Source organism: Elephantulus edwardii, unplaced genomic scaffold, assembly GCF_000299155.1.
Source record: "Elephantulus edwardii isolate Elephantulus edwardi_28Jun2011 unplaced genomic scaffold, EleEdw1.0 scaffold00066, whole genome shotgun sequence".
NCBI lineage: Eukaryota > Metazoa > Chordata > Mammalia > Macroscelidea > Macroscelididae > Elephantulus > Elephantulus edwardii.
In genome coordinates, this window is record NW_006399816.1 from 6,292,836 (window position 1) to 6,311,935 (window position 19,100).

A 19,100-nucleotide genomic window follows, 5' to 3' on the forward strand; every position below is an offset into this window, starting at 1 on the left:
AATTAAGGTTGCATAGTGGAATGTACTTGGGGCAGTGGGAGAGGTGTGGGGGGATTGTGTACCAGGGAGGGAGTCTTTCTTTTACTTTTGAAAGAGAGGAGCGAACTGGGGGGCGGGGGGAGAGGGCTGGGCGGGGAGACAAGTGCAGCAATGAATGAGTGGAAATCCAAATTCTCTGTAAATGTTCATTAAAATTATTTAGAAAAAAAAATATGGGCTGGGTTTTCTTATGTAGTACTTCTAATATAAAGTTGGAATTTATAGCCTACATTAATTATATAAGCTATAAAACAATGGATCTGAGCTATGGTTTTAAAATTCACTTCAACGCTGTAGTAAAGATTTTTGTTGGTATTGTTTCTATTTTTTGTGAAAGCCTTGGGAAGGGGGTATATAAATAAATTTGAGAATCTGAAAAAAAAAAAAAAGAACAAGCTGCTTCTTTTTGGTCCTGTTTCCCTCACCAGCAGAGGAGAAGACAAAATGAGTGACAGGCTAGAGGGCCAAGTATCACTTGGTCTCTCTCAAACCCCCTCCTCCCCAATCTGAAACCAAAAAAGAAACCACAAACACACTCCCTTGTATTTCTGTTTATTTCTCCTGACTCGTGAAGAGCTGACATGTGTCTTTGAGGAGGAGGAAAGGCAGTTCTGGGAACAGGGCCTTAGGATCCTCCTGCTGAATTCCAGATGGGAACTTAGGAAGCCAGGGACGACTGAGGTGAGGCCTTGGGTCCAGCCCAGGTACCCAGTGTGCTGGGCCTGAGGCCACTCCCAGAAGAGAGGTCTGGAGGGCAGTCACTTGGCACAAGTAGGCATCTCTGCACCTTTCTTCTCAGCCCAGGGAACTCATCAAGGTCTGTGCCTGCTTCAGCTCTACAGAGGAAGAGGTGGGCATATGGGCAAGCAGGCAGGTGGGAGCTGGGAGGGTCCTGCATCTCTCTAGGTCAGATTGAGTGTTACCTGCCAGTAGGACCTGGAACTTTTCTACTGATAGAGACATAGTGACAGGCTGCACCTTGGCACCTGGGGCAGATGCCACCTCCAGCCGCAGGTGCACCATGGGCTCTTCCACAGACCGCAGTAGGCTGGAGCTCAGAGTGTAGTCCACCCGCCAGCCCACACCTGCCAGCTTGTTCACTGCAAGACAGCGTGGATGCACTGAGGATCCTGGGCAGCCCTCTGCCCTCTCCCTCGCTTGAGACCTCTGAAAAGCTCTCATTCCTCTACCCTGTTTCCTCATTCTCACAGCTGGCACAGTGGTGCTGAGCTGGGCCTTGTGCTCACAGAGCAGGAGCTCAGTGAACAGCAACTCGGGTAAACACAGCAGACCTCAGAGAAAAGGAACCCAGGCTGGACTCGGAGAGCTGGGAGTGAGCCCAGCTCTGAGACTGCTCCACACGTGTCTATGGTCAAGTCTCCCTCTCATGACTGGCAGCTTCTAAAATGAACCCCTTCCCACATGGACCACCCTGCACTCACCACGAAGGCTACAGGACCGCAGGTGCTCCTGCAGGGGGCTTTGCTTCTCCTCATAGCATCGGCACAGACTGGCTGCGTGCTCTAGGGGCAAAACAGAGGTCTTGTGAAGTCCAGGCAGGGGCTGGGCTAGGGTTGTCCAGTGGGCAGGTCTCAGGCTGCTGGCCCAGAGAATGCAGTGCCACAGTCTTTGATCCACAAGCTGCCCATCTGCCCGCCCTGTCCCTGTACCTTTGGGCAGCCCCAGCTGCTGCAGCTCACTGGACAAGGATTCGCCGTCCACACTGTGCTTGGCCGCACTGGAGAGGATGAAACTCAGCACCGCCACCGTGGCCTTCACATCGCCTGACTCTAGGGAGGCCCGCAGTGGGGTGGGCGTGTCACTGCAGCCCGTGCAGCCTCCCTGTCACCCCACCATCTTCAGTACAGAACCCCTAGATCTCACAAAGCCACTTTTCCTGTTCCACCAGAGATGTTAGAGGGCATGGGGGTTCAGGGCAGGGCTGTCGGGACCTTTCTCCCCCTCATGCTTCTGCACAACAGCAAATGATGAGGGAAGGCTGATGAGAGGAGGGGGGGGTCTATGCCTGCTGGGCCACAGGGTTATCCAAAGGCCGAAGGACTCAGTGGAGTACTCACCAAACTTGGCATCAGCTGTGAGCTTCAGGATCTTCTCATACTGTAGGGAAAGGAGGACCTCAGGGGGTGCCCATCCTCATCAGTCCCTCACCTCCACCCCAACCTGGACCCGCTGGTGGCTTAGTGGTAAGGAGCTGCACTACTAACCTGAAGCACACAGTTCAAAGCTACTAGCTGCTCCATGGGAGAAAAATGGGCAATCTCCTCCCATGAGATTAAAATGCCTCTAAAAACCCACTCAAGGATCAGCTGTGAGTTGGTTCCAACTCAATGTTACTCAACAACAGAGGGCAGAATGGGTGGTATCCCGGGGGTTCCGGAGCACCCAGCTCCCGGGGAATGGTGTACTCACATCAATGCCCTCGCCCAGCAGCTCCTTCAGCACCTGACTGCACAGCAGGCGCAGCTTCACAGAGGACTGGAAAGGAAGGGCCCACATCAGCCAGGCTGGTCATTTCACCCTCAACATGATCCCAGACACACGGCATGCCAGGACAGGCTGAAGGGCACAGAGGTCACAACCCAAGTCACCTCACCACTTGCCACTCCCACAGCCCCAGTCCCAATACCCCTCCCTCCCAACCAAGTAGACCCTGTGCACTCAACAATCTTCGCCAGCGTGCTGATTTCCGCCAGGACCCAGTCGGGACAGTCCAGATCCCCACAGAAGCGGAACCTCTGCAAAGGGAGAGAGACGGGGGTGGGGGGTGGGGGAGTGGTCAGGCTACCAGGCGGGCTGGGGTGTGGATGGGCTCCATGTGTGATCCCAGATGACTGCTCTACCATGTTCTGCCAACACCCTGAAATGCCTGCCCTTTGTTCATTCAGACCTGAGTCTCCTCCTTTCCTCAGCCCCAACGTGGTGCTCTCCACAACTCCTGACTGTGGCTACTCTAGGGTAGGGGAATGGACTAGTGATGAAGTAATGGGCTGAGAAGGATGGTCTTGAGCTTCTTAGTCTATTTCAAAGGGTCTTTGCCTTTTGGTAAGGAGCTCGGGTGATGCTGTGGTTAAAGCATTGGACTACCAACCAAAAATTCCCATTCTTTGAACCCACCAGCCACTCTTCGGGAGAACGATCAGGCAGCCTATGACCATAAAGATCTACAACCTCAGAAACCCTCTAGGGCCATTCTCCTCTGTCCTGGCATGGCACAGTAATTCACTATAAGCTGGAGTCAATCTGATGCCAGTGGGCAACCTTTTTGTGCTGCTGCAGGTTTGTTTGGCACCTGGTGAAGTCTGTAAGGCCCTCTTTACACCAACTGGAAAAAAAACCCCACCCAAGACACAGCAGAAACTCTAGTAACCACAATAATTTAGAAATAATGAGCAGACAGACACTATTTCATGCCATCTGCTATCAGCGATTTTATGATAAGAAGCTCTTCATGACTTTCATCACCGACAGAGTTGCTGCTAATTACACTGAGGTTGTTGAAAAGGAAACATAGCAGCAAGAAACACTAAGGTTTTGGTTCAAATTGGTGGAAAGAAAAGATTTTCAGATTTTCCCCTAGGTTCCTGGACTCCTGAATTCTACCTATAGAGTTCTACATACTTCTGTATTGCACGGATTTTCCTGCAAGAATGTGTTCCTTGTACTATTTCTTACAATGCTGGTATTTTCCAGGCTCTGCCCAAGGCCCTCTCAGGTCACACCTTCACTGAGACAGCTTTCCTGTTCTTAGGCGTCAGCAATTATGTTTGTGCTGATGACTCCCTGATTCAATGACTCAATACTGATTTCCCCTTATTTTCCTTTCTCTCCATTCCTTTTAGTCTAAAGCAGGTCACCACCAACAGCTTCTGGAGTCCCCAGCTTATGCTCCTTCCCCCTTCCTGATCTCCCTCCAAGACAGTCAGAAGGAACCTTTTAGCACACTAGTGCTCTCTCGCTCTCTACTTAAAGTACAAACTTATTTATATGTTTTCCAAGATCCAGAAAGATCAGCCACATCTTTCACGAACCTCTAGATTATTCTCTTCTGGTGAACTGGGTTCATTCTGAGGGATTCGAAGGCTCTCTCACTGGTCTTTGCACATGCTGTCCCCAGCCTGAAGATGCAGCACCCCACCCCCACATCTTCCCATTCCTAGTACACATACTGCACTTCACCCAGCCAGCTTTTCCCCCTGAATCCTCAGGGTGATGCCATTCAAATGGCAGTCTTTCTATGCACAAGCTATGCCCTTTCCCCTTCAGTTTTAACTATACGCCTCTCGCTTCCTCTCTCTTTCTGCAGCTGAAGTCCCAGGGCATGGTGTAGAGGTGCTATATGCTGAGGACTCAAAACAGACCCCTAGTTGAACCTCCAGTGGGTTTTCAGAGGTTGTAAATCACCCAGGAGGAGGCCGGCCGTCCATCTTTCTCCCTTGAAGCTGCCAGTGCACTCAAACCACTTACCTTTGGGTTGGCAGTGCAACTCCTTCTTCGCTAGGTCACCAGAGCTCATGGTATAGACACTCAAAAATGTATGTTCAATAGACGACTGAAGGAATAGAGGGATGGATTGGGAAGTCTGAGCCGAAAACTATTCCTTTCTGACTCTGGAAAAGCAAGGGTGCTTCCTAACAGTAAAGAAAACTGAGTCTAATTCTATGCATGTTCTTCTCCACTCCTACAGGTGGGCTGGGGAAGTGGACACGTTTGTGTTGTCCTCCTAGAAGTTTGGAAGAGCCTGGAAATACTCCTCTAACCAGACAAGCCCAGATCCTGTCCCACGGCATAAGGGCTCCTTCTTTGTGGAAAGAAAGCCCTCAGGTCTCCACGTCGCTCAGCCTGCCTTTGTGGGAAGCAACGCAGGGTGGGCTACAAAAGGACTGCTCTACAGAGCCCTCGGCACTCCTTTGCGAACATCTCCAAGAGGCCAGAGCAGACTCACCCGTTCCTCAATTCTGAGGTCACCTGGTATCCTACCTTTCTTCTCTGCATTAGCAATATGGGATTTGGGGGGACTCTATTCTGCCTGGCCCCCAGGACCCCCTGTATCTTTCCCTCACCCCTTACCATCGCGCCAAACGGTCTAGGAGCAGAAATTTCTTCTTCCTGTCCAACCAGGTCAGCTGATCTCGCGGTCACGTGACGAAGCCACTGGCGGCTGCCGAGGAGGAGGAGCCGTTATCCGGTGAGGTCGGAATTCGTTTTCTCTGCAGAGAAAAGACTGACTTGTGAACTAAGTGCAGACGCTTCCTCCCTTTTCTCAGGCTCTTCTCTGGACATAACCAATGCCAGAACCTCGTAAATGAAGATGAAACTAGTAGCAAAGAGCAAGTGGAACCATTTAAGGTGGCAAGAGACCTTGAAACAGGTCTGGTATGCCCTGGCCATGATATTGATATTGCTCAGCCAGCCAGGGGCCATCCCTGGGCAGCGGGCTCATGGTGGAAATAACAGGCATGGGTTAAGTTAGATGCATCCATTCTTCTCAGTCTCATTTAATTTCTGAGACTTGAGGGGAGTGATCCTTTCATATGAAGGGATCATAAGAGTGAAGCCTTCATATGACGTGTATGATGCGAATATTTATTCAGAAAGCTTCAAGGAGCCATTTCTTTTGGTGTGTTGTGTGGGGCAAAGTTGTCACACTAAAGCAGTGAGCTAAGCCTTAAACCCCAATATGTATCCTCTGGTGGCCTAGTGGTAAGAAGCTGTGCTGCAATCCTAAAGGCATGAGGTTCAAATCCATTCCACTGGAGGGTCAGATATGGGTCGTTTCCAACTCCACGGCATACAACGTCAGAGTCTCTGAAAGAAAACCCACGCTGTCAAGATGCCAAATGAATAGAAATAACGTCTTTGCAGATGTGATCTAGAGGTCATACTGGAGCAGAGTGGGACCTAATCCCATGTGGCTAACTGTTACCTAAAATCTCAGGTTTATATCCCTGAAGTGATACAGCCTAACTAGTTAACTCAGGTTTTGGAGAAAAAAGAAGTTGGTTAAAAAGTGTACACCAACAAGAGACAGAGCTTTCTGTAGCTCTCCAAAGTATCCTCTGCTCTTGATTTCTTTCTTTTTTAAAAATTAATTTTAATGAAAGTTTACAGAGACTTAGGATTTCCAGTCATTCATTGTTGCACTTTCCTCCCTGCCCAACCCCTCCTCCCCAAATCACTCTTCTTTTTGAAAAGAGAAACTCTTTCATTGTTAGACAATCCCTCCTCCCAAGTTCACTTCACTATGCAATCTTCATTCAGGACTTCTGTAATGACAAGAATACCTATTCATATATCCCTTTTAAACAGATCCCTCCCTCATCGGTTTCAATGCAATATACATCATTCCTCTCCTCCTTTTCTGTCTTCCCTCAACCCTGATATCAGTCACATTTTATAAAAGTGGCCCTATGCAATATTTGTCCTTTTGTGACTGAGATATTTCACTCAGCACAATGTCCTCCAGGGTTACCTGTTTTAGATAGTATTTCATGAGTTCCTTGTTTTTCAATGCAGTGTAGTATTCCATTGTGTGAATACACTGGAGCTTCTCTATCCATTCATTTGTTGATGGGCACTTAGGTTGTTTCCAACTCCTTGCTATTGCAAACAAAGCCGCAATAAACATGGGTGTGCATATATCTGCTTGGGTAGCAGTTATGGTTTCTTTAGGGTAAATTCCCAGAAGTTGAATTGCTGGGTTAAATGGTATTTCTATTTGCAACTTTTCGAGAAAGCACCATACAGCCTTCCACAGTGGTTGCACCATTTTACACTCCCATCAACAGTGAATAAGGGTTCCTGTTTCTCCACAACCTCACCAACATTTGATGTTTGCTGTTCTGTTAAATTTTACTGTTCTGACTGGGGTGAGATGATATCTCATAGTTGATTTGCATTTGCATCTCTCTTAGAGCTAGGGATTTTGAACATTTCTTCATGTGTTTGTTAGCCATCTGAATGTCTTCTTTGGTGATGCTCTTGATTTCTTTTGACAGGCCTATCTAGTGACTAAAAACATACAATTAGTAAGCTAAATTAAGGACCAGGATAGGAGTGAAGGTGCAGGAGGGCAGGGCATATAACATGTGTACAGGACATTGTGCTTAGACAGGTGGAGGATCAACAAAAGAGGAGGACCTTCAACCAGATGGACTGACACAGTGACTGCAGCAATGGGCTCCAGCATGTCTGAGCTGATGAGGATGGTACAGGATAGGACAAGGCTCAGATCAGTTGTTATAGGGTCACTATGAGTTGTAGACGACTCAATGGCACCTAACAACAGCAACACAACTTTTCCAAGGATTAAAATAAGGGCCATAACTTTCTTCATCTCTTATTTTAATCAGACAAGGATGAGCCCACCTTCATTCTGCTGACCTCTGGTATTGGTGTTCCAGATGGCCATTGTGGAAAACATCTTAACCAGAGAAAGCAGCCACCATATTGGACATTCATGCAGAGAAAAACAACTGTTGGCAGAAAACTTATTCCCTTAACATGACTTATTCTATACAAATGGAGTCAGTTATGTCTGTAGTTACTGTTCTAATTACAAGCTTCTAACATAGTGTCCCTCTATGAGGAGAAGCAGCACACAGACTTGCAGGACGAATGCCATGTGACGGAGGAGCAGAGACTGGAGTGATGTGTCTGCAAGCCAACAAAACAGAGCATTCCTGGCAAGCAAGCAGCAGAAACTAGGAAGAAGCAAGGATGACCTCTGCCCCTGCTAAAGCCTTTAAAGAACTGACATCTTGAGGGGCTTCTAGCCTCCCAAACTGTGATAGAATAAATTTCTTTTGCCTTATACCACCAAGTTCATATTACTTTGTCTTTGCAGAGCCCAAGGAAATTACACCAAGTGTTACAGAGTGAACCTTATGTACCTCTAAAATGTGTTGTAAAGCCTAACCCATTTACCAGTTATCATCATCCCACCTGAGGAGGCAGGGGGTGCTTTCTTTGTTATGTTAATGAGATAGCACTTGTGTAGACTATGTCCTGAGTCAATCTCTTTTGAGATATGAAAAAGCAAATTATCAAGCACAAAAGGAGAGTGCTTGCCATATATTGCCAAGGAACCCAGAAATAGAAGCTGAAAAGAAACAAGGACTTTACCCAAGAGCCTGCAGAGAGAGAAAATGCCCTGAATTCAGACCTCTAGTCTTAAATTGCAAACAAATTTTTGTTGTTGTTAAGCTACCCAGTTGTGATATTTCTATTGTGTTGTTGTTAGGTGCCTTTGAGTTGACCATGACTCACAGTGACCCTATGAACATATCTGAACCATGCTGAAAGGTCCAAACTCACCAAAAAGCCTAGAAGCAACAAGTGTAGAGCGGACAGGCTTTATTTAAAACGTGTGCTTCCATAAAAGTGGGCTGAGGCTCAATATAGCAAAGCGAAGAATGGGGTTTTTATCAATTCTACATTGGCCGGTCAGCAGCACAACAAATATTGGCCAATTAATGGTAGTCATAGCCATTTCGAGGGCCTGGGACTATTTTCCTTTTTTCCCATTACATCACGTTTTAGCTATCTCCTGCCTCCGGGAGTGGGTCATAGATTACAACCCTGCTTGCTGAAACTGAACTGAAACGCCTGCTGCAGAAGGACAAGGACTGTGGTCATCAATATGGGTTGAAGCTCAATATAAGAAGGCAAAGATTCTCACCACTGGGCCAATTGGCAGCACCATGATGGATGGAGAAGACACTGAGATTGTAAACAATTTCAGCTTGCTGGGGTCCACTACCAACACTCTTGGCACCAGCAATCAGGAAATAAAAAAATGAATTGCATTAGGTAAATCTACTGTCAGGGATCTTTCCAGAGTACTGAGAAGCAACAGTGTCACTAAAGTGCACCTGACCCAGTCCATGGTTTTCACAATTACTTGCTATACATCAGAGAGCTGAAAAATAACTAAGGATGATAGAAGAAGAATTGATGCCTTTGAGTTGTGGTTCTGGAGAAGCATCTTGAACATACCATAGACTGCCAAGAAAACAAATAGGTCCTTCTTGTAGAGAGTGAAACCAAGTTTCTCCTTGGAGGCTAGGATTTTGAAGCTCCATCTTACATCTTTTGGGCATGTGTCCAGGAGGGACAAATCCTTGGAGAAATACATGCTTGGAAGAACCTGGAGGAGATGGATTGATACAGTGACTTGGACAATGGGGGTAGGTGTGTCAGAGTCAGACTGGCTCAGGACAGGGGAGGCTTCAGAGTTGTTGTACACAGAGGTCACTATGAGTCACAAGCGACTCAACGACACATAATACTACAACAGGGATAAACATCAATCAGGTGATTTACTGTTTCCTGGAACACAGACATAAATGGATAGGGTCAGAAGGCCAGCAAAATGGAACAACTTTGGTTTCAATCAACCTTAAATGTTCCCTATCCTGCACCAACCTCACCATCTCTGATATATTTGATCTCTTTGTTACAGTCGCTGTGTTAATCTAGCTCCTTGAGGGTCTTCCTCTGCTTTTCCTCTCTACCTTTCCCAACATGGTGTCTTTCTTCGAGGACTGGCCCATCCTGCCCACATGCCCAAGTACGTGACACCAGGCTTCACCAGCCTCGCCTCTGAGGAGCACCCTAGTTACTCTTCCTCCAAGATAGACTTGTTTGTTCTTTTGGCAGTCCATATGGCTTTCAGAGCTCTAACACCACAGTTCAAAAGCATGAATTCTTCTGTCATAATTATTCACTGTCCAACTTTCATATGCACAGAAAGTCATTGAGAAGACCGTGGCTTGAACCAGGCTCATGATTAATGTCTTTAAACTGATATTATTGCTCTTTAGCACTTTGAAAGATTTGAAGCCATTTTATTTTTTCTATCCTGATCCAGGCCATGTTCTTAGCAATTTCTTGCTATGCATCAGAGAGCTGGACCATGACTCAGAATGATAGAAGAAGAATTGCTGCCTTTGAGCTATGGTGCTGGGGAAACGTATTGAATATACCATAGACTGCTAAGAGAATAAACAGGTTCATTCTAGCAAAGGTGACGAGATCAGGCTGTTCCTTGGGGGCAAGGATTTTGAAGCTCTGTCTGACATACTTTGGGCATGTGGCCAGGAGGAACCAGTCCCTGGAGAGGGACATGATACCTGGGAGGTAAGAGAAGAAGCTCCTGGTTGAGATGGATTGATTCAATGACTGGGGAAATGGGAGTAGATGTGTCAGAGACAGTGAGATTGGTTCAAGATAGAGCAGGGTTCAGAGCTATTGTACATAGGGCTGCTATGAGTTGTGGGTGACTTGACAGCACATAACACAGGGTCATTTTGGGTGGTTTTTTGTTTATATCATTTTGATTTAGATAATTAAGACTCCACGTAAGTAATACTGCTGATCCAGAAGTCCAGATTTTGAGAATCTTTACATTAGGATTTTCCCCTCTTTAACTTGATCCATGTATATAGGTCATATATATCCCCCTATAGGTAACAGTGCTGTTATAGGCAAACCATGCTTCTGCTGCCTCACACCACAAAATTCAATCCTGGAGATTGATTGAGGTGGAAAAGCAAAAATTTTATTCCTACCAGTATATAGGGAGCACTCTTGTTCTAATGGCAAGAAGCTTTGCAATCCTGAAGGCACACTGTTGGAATTCACCAGCTCCTCCATTGGAGGACGGGCAATCTCCTTCCATGTGATTTACTCTCTGAAAACCCACTGGAGGGTCAGCTACAGGTGGGTTCTGACTCAATAGTACACAACAGCAACATAACTTTATATACCAGTCCTTGGAAAAAGACATCACACTGGGAAAAGTGGAAGATCATCGAAAGGGGGGAAGACCCTCAACTAGGTAGATCAACACAGTGACTAAAACAATGACCTTGAGCATGAGGATGGTGCGGGATAGAGTCGAATGGACAGCACTTGACAACAACAAATAGATGGGAAATAAGCTTCTCAAATCTGTCTGCCAGCCTTGGAGACCTCAGGGGTTTATCCAGGAGAGATGCAGGGCATCAGGGTGTGTGAGCCCTTTCACAGTATCTTTGCTTGCCCAGGTGTTGGCTCCAGTGATTGTGTCCTAGGCGGATTGGCCCAGTCCCATCACGGTTCCAGAGATAGCTTGGCACCATCCAAAAGGGAGCTGCTCTCAGCTACAGATTGCAGGATTTAAAGGACATAAATGTCAGCTGTGGATTCAAGGTAGACAACCATCAACAAAGGGTTTCATTTGGAGAGTGACTTTCAGCTATGGACTGCACTATGGCAGGCAAACATCAAAGGGGTTTTGTTTTTATAGCAAAGTCTTAGTTACTTTGCTAGGCAAAGAGAAAAACCTTTTCCTTTTCAAATATTATTGAAAGAATGTTAGTTTTACATTTGTATAGGATATTGTGAGAAATTGACATCCTTTAATTGAAAAGTTAGTCTTCCCATTTCCTTAGTTGTGAAAAAAAGTCCTTGTGGTCATGGGTCCAGTGAGGTCCAGAATCCCCTTCTAGGGGACATGTCTCTACTGTCTTAGTTTGGTTTTCTCCAAGACAGAGCCTGAGATACCAATGATGCATTGGGTAGTTTGTTAAAGAGGCCTTCCCGAGAGGCCAAGTTAAGGAGAGGAAAAAATAATACCGGAAACAGAGTCTGACTAGTATAAAAAAAAATTAATAAGAAAAAAACCCCTTGTTGAATGTTTATAATAGATAAGTATGCATTATTTTGATTAGAACATACTCTTCTAGATTTATATTATTTCAGCCTTTCACGACCTTTGATCTATATGACAATTTTAAATTGCAGATGACAGCAAGGTAAAATCATTCTCATCTATAGCCATGCAAATAAATCCCCCAGGGCTGGTTCAGTTGACTTCCCCCACACCCACACCTGGAGAAAAGTCTGTTTTGCATCTATTTGTGAAATGTATTCTAACTGTCAACAAATAAAATTTCATGCTCTGTTAAGGATAAAGCAGAGAGTTGTATTGAGGACAGGCAGTTTGTAGTGGGCAGTACAAAATAAACGTGCAAAATACCGGAATGTACTGAGGCAATTTATATATGAACATCTGCAGAGTCTCCATGAAGTACTGGTATTGAAGGGTCAGGACTGTGATCTCATAAATGGCTTGGTCGATGTGATTAAAGACATTTGAAAAATAGTTTGTTTTTGACCTATTTTCCACACATGAGAGAAGCTGTTTCCAGCATGAATTTCTTAACTCCCACCTGCATCAATGCTTTTACAATCCCATTCTTCACAGTCATGTCCTGTGCTTCTGGCCCATTGATCTGAGAATGACCACATCCTTCCTTAGCTTCTTCCTTTGCTTTCTCATAGTCCATGGAGAATTATACCAACACCAAGGCTGGCACTCTCCAGCAGTTCTAATCCACTAGCAGCAGCTCTATGGGAGAAAGATCAGCAGTCTCTTCCCGTGTGCTTTGCTGCCTCTGAAAATCTGCTAGAGGCTCAGCTAGGAGTTGGTTCCAATTCAATGGCACATAATGACAACATGCCCAGAATATGTGGATGAAGCTTTGCTATTCTTGCCTCTAAGGAGCACTCTGGCTGCACTTTCTCCAAGTCCTGTTTGTTCTTTTGGCAGTCCATGAGATAGTGCATTCTCCAACATAACTCAAAGACATTGATTCTTCTGTCACCTTATTCATTATCCAGCTTTCAGATCCATAGCAAGTAATTTAAAAGACCATGGCCTAGATATGGCACATCTTAGTCTTTAAACGGACATCATTGTTCCTCAGTACATTAGAGAGGTCCTGACAACAGTCTTTGCCAATGTAATATGTCTCCTAGTCTTCTGACTGCTGGAACCCACAGTGTTGATTGGGGATCCAATTGAGGAAATTGTTGACAATTTCAGTCTTTTCTCCACCTTATATGATCCTGCCTGTTGGCCAATGGTGATTTTTGTCTTCTTGGTATTGAAATGTGATCCATATTGAAGGCTGTTGTCTTTGGTCTTCTGCAGCAAGAGTGTCAAATTATCCTCACTATGAGCAAGCAAGGTTGTGTCATCTGCATAACACAGGTTGTTGATGAGTCTTCCTCTAATCCTGATGCTACATTCTTCTTCAAAGAGTCAAGCTTCTCTAATTATTTGTTCAGCATCCAGATTGAATGGGTATGAATTCAATCTACACATCTTTCTTCATTTAAAATCATGCCATGTTCCCTTGCTCTGTTCAGACAACAGCTTCTTGATTTAGGTATAGTTTCCTATGAGCATAATTAAGTGTTCTGGAATCCCCATTCTTCTCTATGTTAGTCATAGTTTGTTATGATCCACACAAATGACTTTTTTTTTTACTTAACTCACTTTATTTGTTATACAAAATCCACTATGTGGTGGCCACAGCTGGAGCCTGAGTCTTCTGCATAGAGACTCTGATGTGTCTTTACAAGAAGGCCAATGAATTCCTGGTAGGGAGACTTGGTGAACACAGTCTCTTTCCAGAGGTCTGGGGTCAAGTAGCTGTAGGTCTTGGAGATGGCATTAAAGGTGGCCTTGGCGAAGTTGCCCAGGGTAGCTGTGCAGCCCCTGGCTTAGGTGTAACAGTCATCAATTCCAGACATCAGCAGCTTCTTGGGCACAGGGGCCGAGACAATTCCAGTGCCTCGGGGTGCAGGGATCAGACACACCAACACTGAGCCACAGCGCCCAGTCACCTTGCAGGGGACGATGTGAGGCTTGCCAATTCTGTTCCCCCAGTAGCCAAACCACACAGGGACAGTGGAGATCTTGGGCAGGATAATGGCCCCACGGATGGCAGGAGCCACCTCCTGAAGCACTTGATGCCCAAGCCAACACGGCCATTATAGTCTCCAATGGCGACATAGGTCTTGAACCTGGTCCTCTGGCCGGCACGTGTCTGCCTCTGCACAGGCATAGTTTTCAAGAGCTCATCCTTGAGGGACATCCCCAGGAAAAAGTGAAATGATCTCAGACTCCTGGATGGGCAGTGGGAAGAGATAAATCTCCAAGGATTTGATCTTCGTATCTTTGACCAGACGGCACAGCTTGGTGATAGGCAGCCTCTTAGAGCTCCGCAGCCCCTCCCACGGCCTCATCCACGCCCTGACCACTGTCGAAGCCTCTGCAGAGACCACTGTAGACTCCCATCCCAGGGCTCCCAGGACCTCTGGGGCCTCCCACTGCACCAGCTTCATCCGCCATTTGGTGTTTCTTAGGAGAAGAAGCAATCAGATGCCTGTATAGTCAATAAAACACAAATAGATATTCTTTTGGTATTCCCTGCTTTCAACCAGGATCCATCTGACATCAGCAGTGATAACCCTGGCACTACGGCCTCTTCTAAACCCAACTTGGAACTTCTGGCAGGTCTCTGTAAATGTGCTGTTCTAGCCATTTTTAGATGATTTTTCAGCAATATTGTGTTTGCATGTGACATTAATGACATTGTTTGATAATTTCCACATTTCAGTGGATCGCTTTTCTTGGTAGAAAATATGGATCTTTTCCAGTTAGGTAACCATGTAGCTGTTTTCCAAATTTTCTAGCACAGACTGGTGAGCATGTCCAGGGTTGCATCTGCTAGTTGAAACATGCCAATTGTTATCCCATCAACTCTTGCACCCTTATTGTTTGCCAATGTCCCCGGTGCATCTTAAATAAAATCTTTGAAAGTTAATTCTTTTTTTTCTGTGTATGAGATGCATACTTTTTCTTTTCTTTTTATTGTGTGATGAGTGCTCTGCCTTTGGTCCCACTTGCTGGTCAAAGAATTGAGCCAGGTCAGGGATAACAAGGAGGTCAGTGCCATGGGGGCACCAGAGAGTGTGCAGCAATTTTTGTGGCTCTTAAAAGAGCCACTGATCTTTAAGGCGTTATAGTGATGAGAGGCCCACAAACACAAAAGCTGTCAAAGTCAGGAACATGTGACTTGCTGAAAAGAAAGGTGAGGAGACAAGAGTGGAGGTGAAAGTAAAGATAAAGGAAAGTATATTGGAGAAATATATTCCAGAGAAAGGAATGGGCCACTTTCTGAGGAAAGGGAAGGGGCGGGAAGGGCCGAGACTTATGCTTTTTAGAAGAATTCTCTTTCAGCACCACATACAGCCTCGCTTGGGGAAAGGACGATTCAGCAAGACAGTCCACAAAACAGATTGCAGCCTGGGCAGGTAAGTCAAGTGAAGCCTGGCATTGGCTGCCAGACCTCTGGTAGGGAGGAAACACCTGTAAGGAGCAGAGCTTGGGGCCAGGCATCCCCCCTGGGGCAGCATCTTTCTCAGAGGGGAGGGACACGCAGTGAAGAGGAGCGAGGCAGGGTGAGCCTGGACAGGGGTGTGAGGAGGCAGTGGGGCAGTCCCACCTAATTCATTTAGAATCCACAAGCTCTTCGTGCTTCAGACAGGCACTCACAGAACAATTCCCACCCAGTCAGCCCTGCCTGGAAGGTGTGGGCTTCTCAGTGACCAGGAAACAGGCAGGACTGTGAAGGCGCTCTGGTTGGGTAGTGAGCTATGTGTGACTGTAAGAGTGGCCATTGGCATCCACTAGCTGCTCCAAGGGAGAAAGGGAAGCAATCCCCTCCCATAAAGACTAACAGCCTCGAAGCTCTGTGGAGGGTGGTTCTGAGTCAGAATCAGCTTGGTGGTAGTACGTTTGGTGGGCAGGCAGGATGTGTAACTGGAAGCCCTTCTCAGGCCTGAGGAAGAGGACTTGAGTGGGTCCCCAAAATGGAACTAGAGAACTCTGGAGGTGGCAGGAGGGTGAGGAAGGGCACGAGAAGTGGGGTCACTCTCCTCTCACAGAATTCCTGCGGATCACGCCCTGAGTTCCCTGTGTACCTTTGTTCACACCACTTTTTCTGAAACACTTTTTCTGGGAGGCTCAAGGGTTTGGTTTTCTCACTCTACCTGTCCAGCACTCCTCAGGGCCAGCAAGGGCTCTCTCAGTTAGCATGATAGAGCATGGGGAGAAAAGGGGGGGGGAGGATATGGGGAAAGGCCAGGACAGAATTTGAGATTCCATAGAGAATGTTCAGGGGCGCAGTACCTCCCCACCTTCTTCTCCCTGGGCCTTCTGTAAGCTCCCAGCTCTCATCTTGTCCAGGGGGCCCCCAGACTCGATGCACGAGGCTTCAGTGTTCCTATTTAATAGATGGAGAGACGAAGGCCTGGAGCTGGCTGGATCTTGCCACGGGTGACTTGAAGGGTGGTGGGGAAGGTGATGGTGGTCTAAACCCATTCCTCCCCTCTCCAGCAGAGCCTGGGTTAGGGAGTTTGAAGAGCAGAGAGAGTTCCATTTAGGAGCACAGGCTCTGCTTTGGTCTCCATCCCTGCCTCGCCCCTGGAAGGTACATAAGCAAAAATGTGAGCATCCTCTGGCCCCCTGCCGTGTGTCTAGGCAAATGTCTGTCAGCTCAGCCTGGGGTGACCTGCCTCTTTTGTCCTCTGCTCCTTGGGGTCCTCTTCCACTCTGTCACTCCATTAACACTGGATCAGGGGAGAAGAAGACCCCAAAGCTGTCTCCTTCCTCCTGCCCCAGCAAGCCAAGCAGGGAAGTGTGTCCAGTTCCTCAGTGCTCTCTCCCCAACACCAGAGGCTGCCCACTGTGCTCAGCTGTGTGGAGAAGGGTGCTGATGAGCCTCACCATGTCAGGGGTCCCTGCCTCTCTTCACTCCTATCCAAGTAGACCGTGGACATAATTCTAACCCTATTATAATAACCAGCCATTAGAACCAGGGTTCGATTGCCGTCCCACCTGAGTGGCAAGCTCCGAAAAGGGGGCAGGATTGTCTGGGGCTGGAGGACCAGGGAGAGTCCTGGCTGGGGGGGGAAGTGTCTGCGAAAGCAAGTTTGTGAGGAGAGATGCTATCCAGCCCTCAGTGTCTGACTCTCATCACATCCCAGAAGTATGGACCTTCTAGAAACTTCACCATTGAGTTCTGAGGCCAGATATCCCATCTATCTTATTCCAGGTTCTGGGATGAGAAGCCTGTGGTGGACGGGCAGCGTGAAAGCCCAGATCTAGGCCAGCTGGAGCTCACATTCCAGTCCGGTCCCCCCACACTGAACACCTGCCCTCCGCAGACTGACTCCTGACCCTGGTCGTACTCCGATTCCATCCTGAGTTTGATCTGACTGCAGACTGAGCCCTGGCTCTGGACACAGGCTGACTTTAACTGAGTTTTTTCTGCAAAACTGTTCTTGTTCAGGAGGGGTCTGGTGAGTAGAGTGAGCATTCGTGTGCTGCCCCAATGCGGGAGCCGGATCCCAGAGTCCTCTGCTTGACAGTGCCGAGTACCCCTCATTCTTCTGGTCCCATGTCACTCAGTGAGGCCAGCCTCACACCCAGTGAGCCCACAGTCTAAGTCTGCCCAAGCCTTGCCCCTAGCTTTGACTCCAATCCAATCTGGCCTGATGGGGCCATGTGGAGGGAGGACCCGAGTCCTAGGGTGTGGACTGTCTCCTTCCTTGGACCGGAGGTATCAGAAGCCAGATCTCCCTTCCCTTAAGGGTGCCTGGGGGGGGTTGTTGGGGGGAGTGGCCCTGCCAAGCTGGGGGTGGGGGTGGGACAGAGGTGCCTGCTGCTCTCACCCATGCTTCCCAGGGCATCAGCATCTCTGGAGACAGGCTTTGTGGCAGCAACAAGGCTGACAGGTAAAAGCTGGGCATCCTGGGAGCACAGGTGAGGGGGGGCAGAACAGGGGCTCTAAAGTGATGTGCAAATTTGTGGGTCAGGGTACAGCTCCCACGAGAGGGAGCTTGTGAAGGGTAAGTAGGAAAATGGGGACAAGAGAGTCAGGGGAGAGAGTAGATGCGACTGAAGAAGCCAGAGCCCCTGCCTTCCCAGACCTTGGTCAGGCATCCTTCCCTCATCCCACCGGCCAAGAAAGGGCCTTTGTCCTCTTCACCCGGAAAGGATTTGGAAGGGACCCTCATGCTGGGTCATACAGAGGCAGCCTCTGGGTCTGCAGACAGAAGGGCACAGGTTTACTGAGAAGATAGTGTTGGTGCCTTCCCTCTGCTGAGTGAGGAGGTTCCTACAATCCTGGGACATGTGCTTGTGATGCGAGTGCGTGCCATGGAGGATTTATTTTAGGTTTTTCTAGAACACATCTCTCTGACCAGGAAAGAAAGCCTGTGGAGGGAGTGGGGAGGGAGGGGCTCCGTCGCTGCATGGAAGGAGCAGGGAGTGTGAGGGAGTTGTTGGGATGTGCAGTTGGCTGGCTGAGGTGGACATCCTGCTGTGAAGGGTCCTGGGGACCATCTCCTTGGCAGGGGGTGGGGGGGCTCAACCTTGAGTGACCTGGACCAAGTCTCTGAGTCTTATAAGGAATCACACAGAGTCGAGGGGTATGGGTGACAGGGGTTTGGAGGTGGTATAAACCCCTCTGGTCCCCAGAGGTGAGAGCGTGGAGCTGGGTGTGAGCCCTGGACCTGGTTCCTCAGTGAAGCTCCAGTGAAGACACTGTCTTCCCAGCCCTCCTGCTTCTCAGGGCTGCTTCAGCCCTTCTCCTGGTTCTGCACCAGAAAGTGGGGGGGAGGGGGAGGAGGGCTGCACCAAGAACAAAGAGGAACCCCCAGATCAGCCCCCTCTTTAGAATTAGGGTTGAGGGGGTGGATTTGGGAAGTACACAGCTACTCAAGATTTTCACCACCGTGCTCACCAGGAAGAAATAACCACTTCTCTGATGAGTGTTTGGCATGGGCCCAGTGTGTTTGTGTGGGGAGAGGGCTGCTCTCTTTGACTTGCCTTTCTCCAAACCACCTAGTTAGCCCGATGGACCCACTCAGGGCACGAGTAGGAGCCAGGAGTGAGTAGAGTGTGGTTGTTGATGTGACCTCTCAACTAAGCCTCATCCCACCTGGTTCCAGAGAACTCTTGCCACAGTTAGCATCCCCAACTTCGTCATAAACTCTACCATGACTCCCCGTCATCATAACCACCTTATCATCCCATCAATTCCAACGTCCACTTCCCACCCCACTAACGCCAACACTCCACCTACCACCACCACACACACTCACACCACCACCATCACCACCACCAGTGCCTACACCCCCAC

General features: G+C 47.9%; 2 protein-coding genes and 1 pseudogene across 2 annotated transcripts in view; 1 reads left to right on the forward strand and 2 right to left on the reverse strand.

Moving 5' to 3' along the window:
• Window positions 1–823: 823 nt before the first annotated feature.
• COMMD4 (COMM domain containing 4) lies at window positions 824–5,132 on the reverse strand. Its single transcript, XM_006888290.1, has 8 exons — window positions 5,128–5,132; window positions 2,724–2,795; window positions 2,470–2,535; window positions 2,118–2,157; window positions 1,710–1,829; window positions 1,482–1,562; window positions 963–1,139; window positions 824–875 (listed from the first exon to the last, which is right to left on the reverse strand). Exons 1-8 carry the CDS (start codon window positions 5,128–5,130, stop codon window positions 835–837), a joined length of 600 nt encoding a protein of 199 aa, XP_006888352.1. The 5' UTR covers window positions 5,131–5,132; the 3' UTR covers window positions 824–834.
• Window positions 5,133–13,406: 8,274 nt separating this feature from the next.
• LOC102852631 lies at window positions 13,407–14,242 on the reverse strand (annotated as a pseudogene).
• A 4,572-nt stretch (window positions 14,243–18,814) lies between these two features.
• Window positions 18,815–19,100, forward strand: part of LOC102863647 (taste receptor cell protein 1-like) — a 13,405-nt gene continuing 13,119 nt past the window's right edge. Inside the window, exon 1 of the mRNA XM_006888378.1 lies at window positions 18,815–18,835. Coding sequence (XP_006888440.1) covers window positions 18,815–18,835 — 21 coding nt within the window. The remainder of the gene's footprint in view (window positions 18,836–19,100) is intronic.

Bases quoted from the DNA above. Each gene is read 5' to 3' on its own strand.
- COMMD4 (XM_006888290.1), bottom strand. The intron at 1,830-2,117 runs GTGAGTACTCCA...GGGCCTCCCTAG, and splicing joins CACAGCTGATGCCAAGTTTG to AGTCAGGCGATGTGAAGGCC. The intron at 1,140-1,481 runs GTGAGTGCAGGG...GCTGTCTTGCAG, and splicing joins GCGGTCCTGTAGCCTTCGTG to TGAACAAGCTGGCAGGTGTG.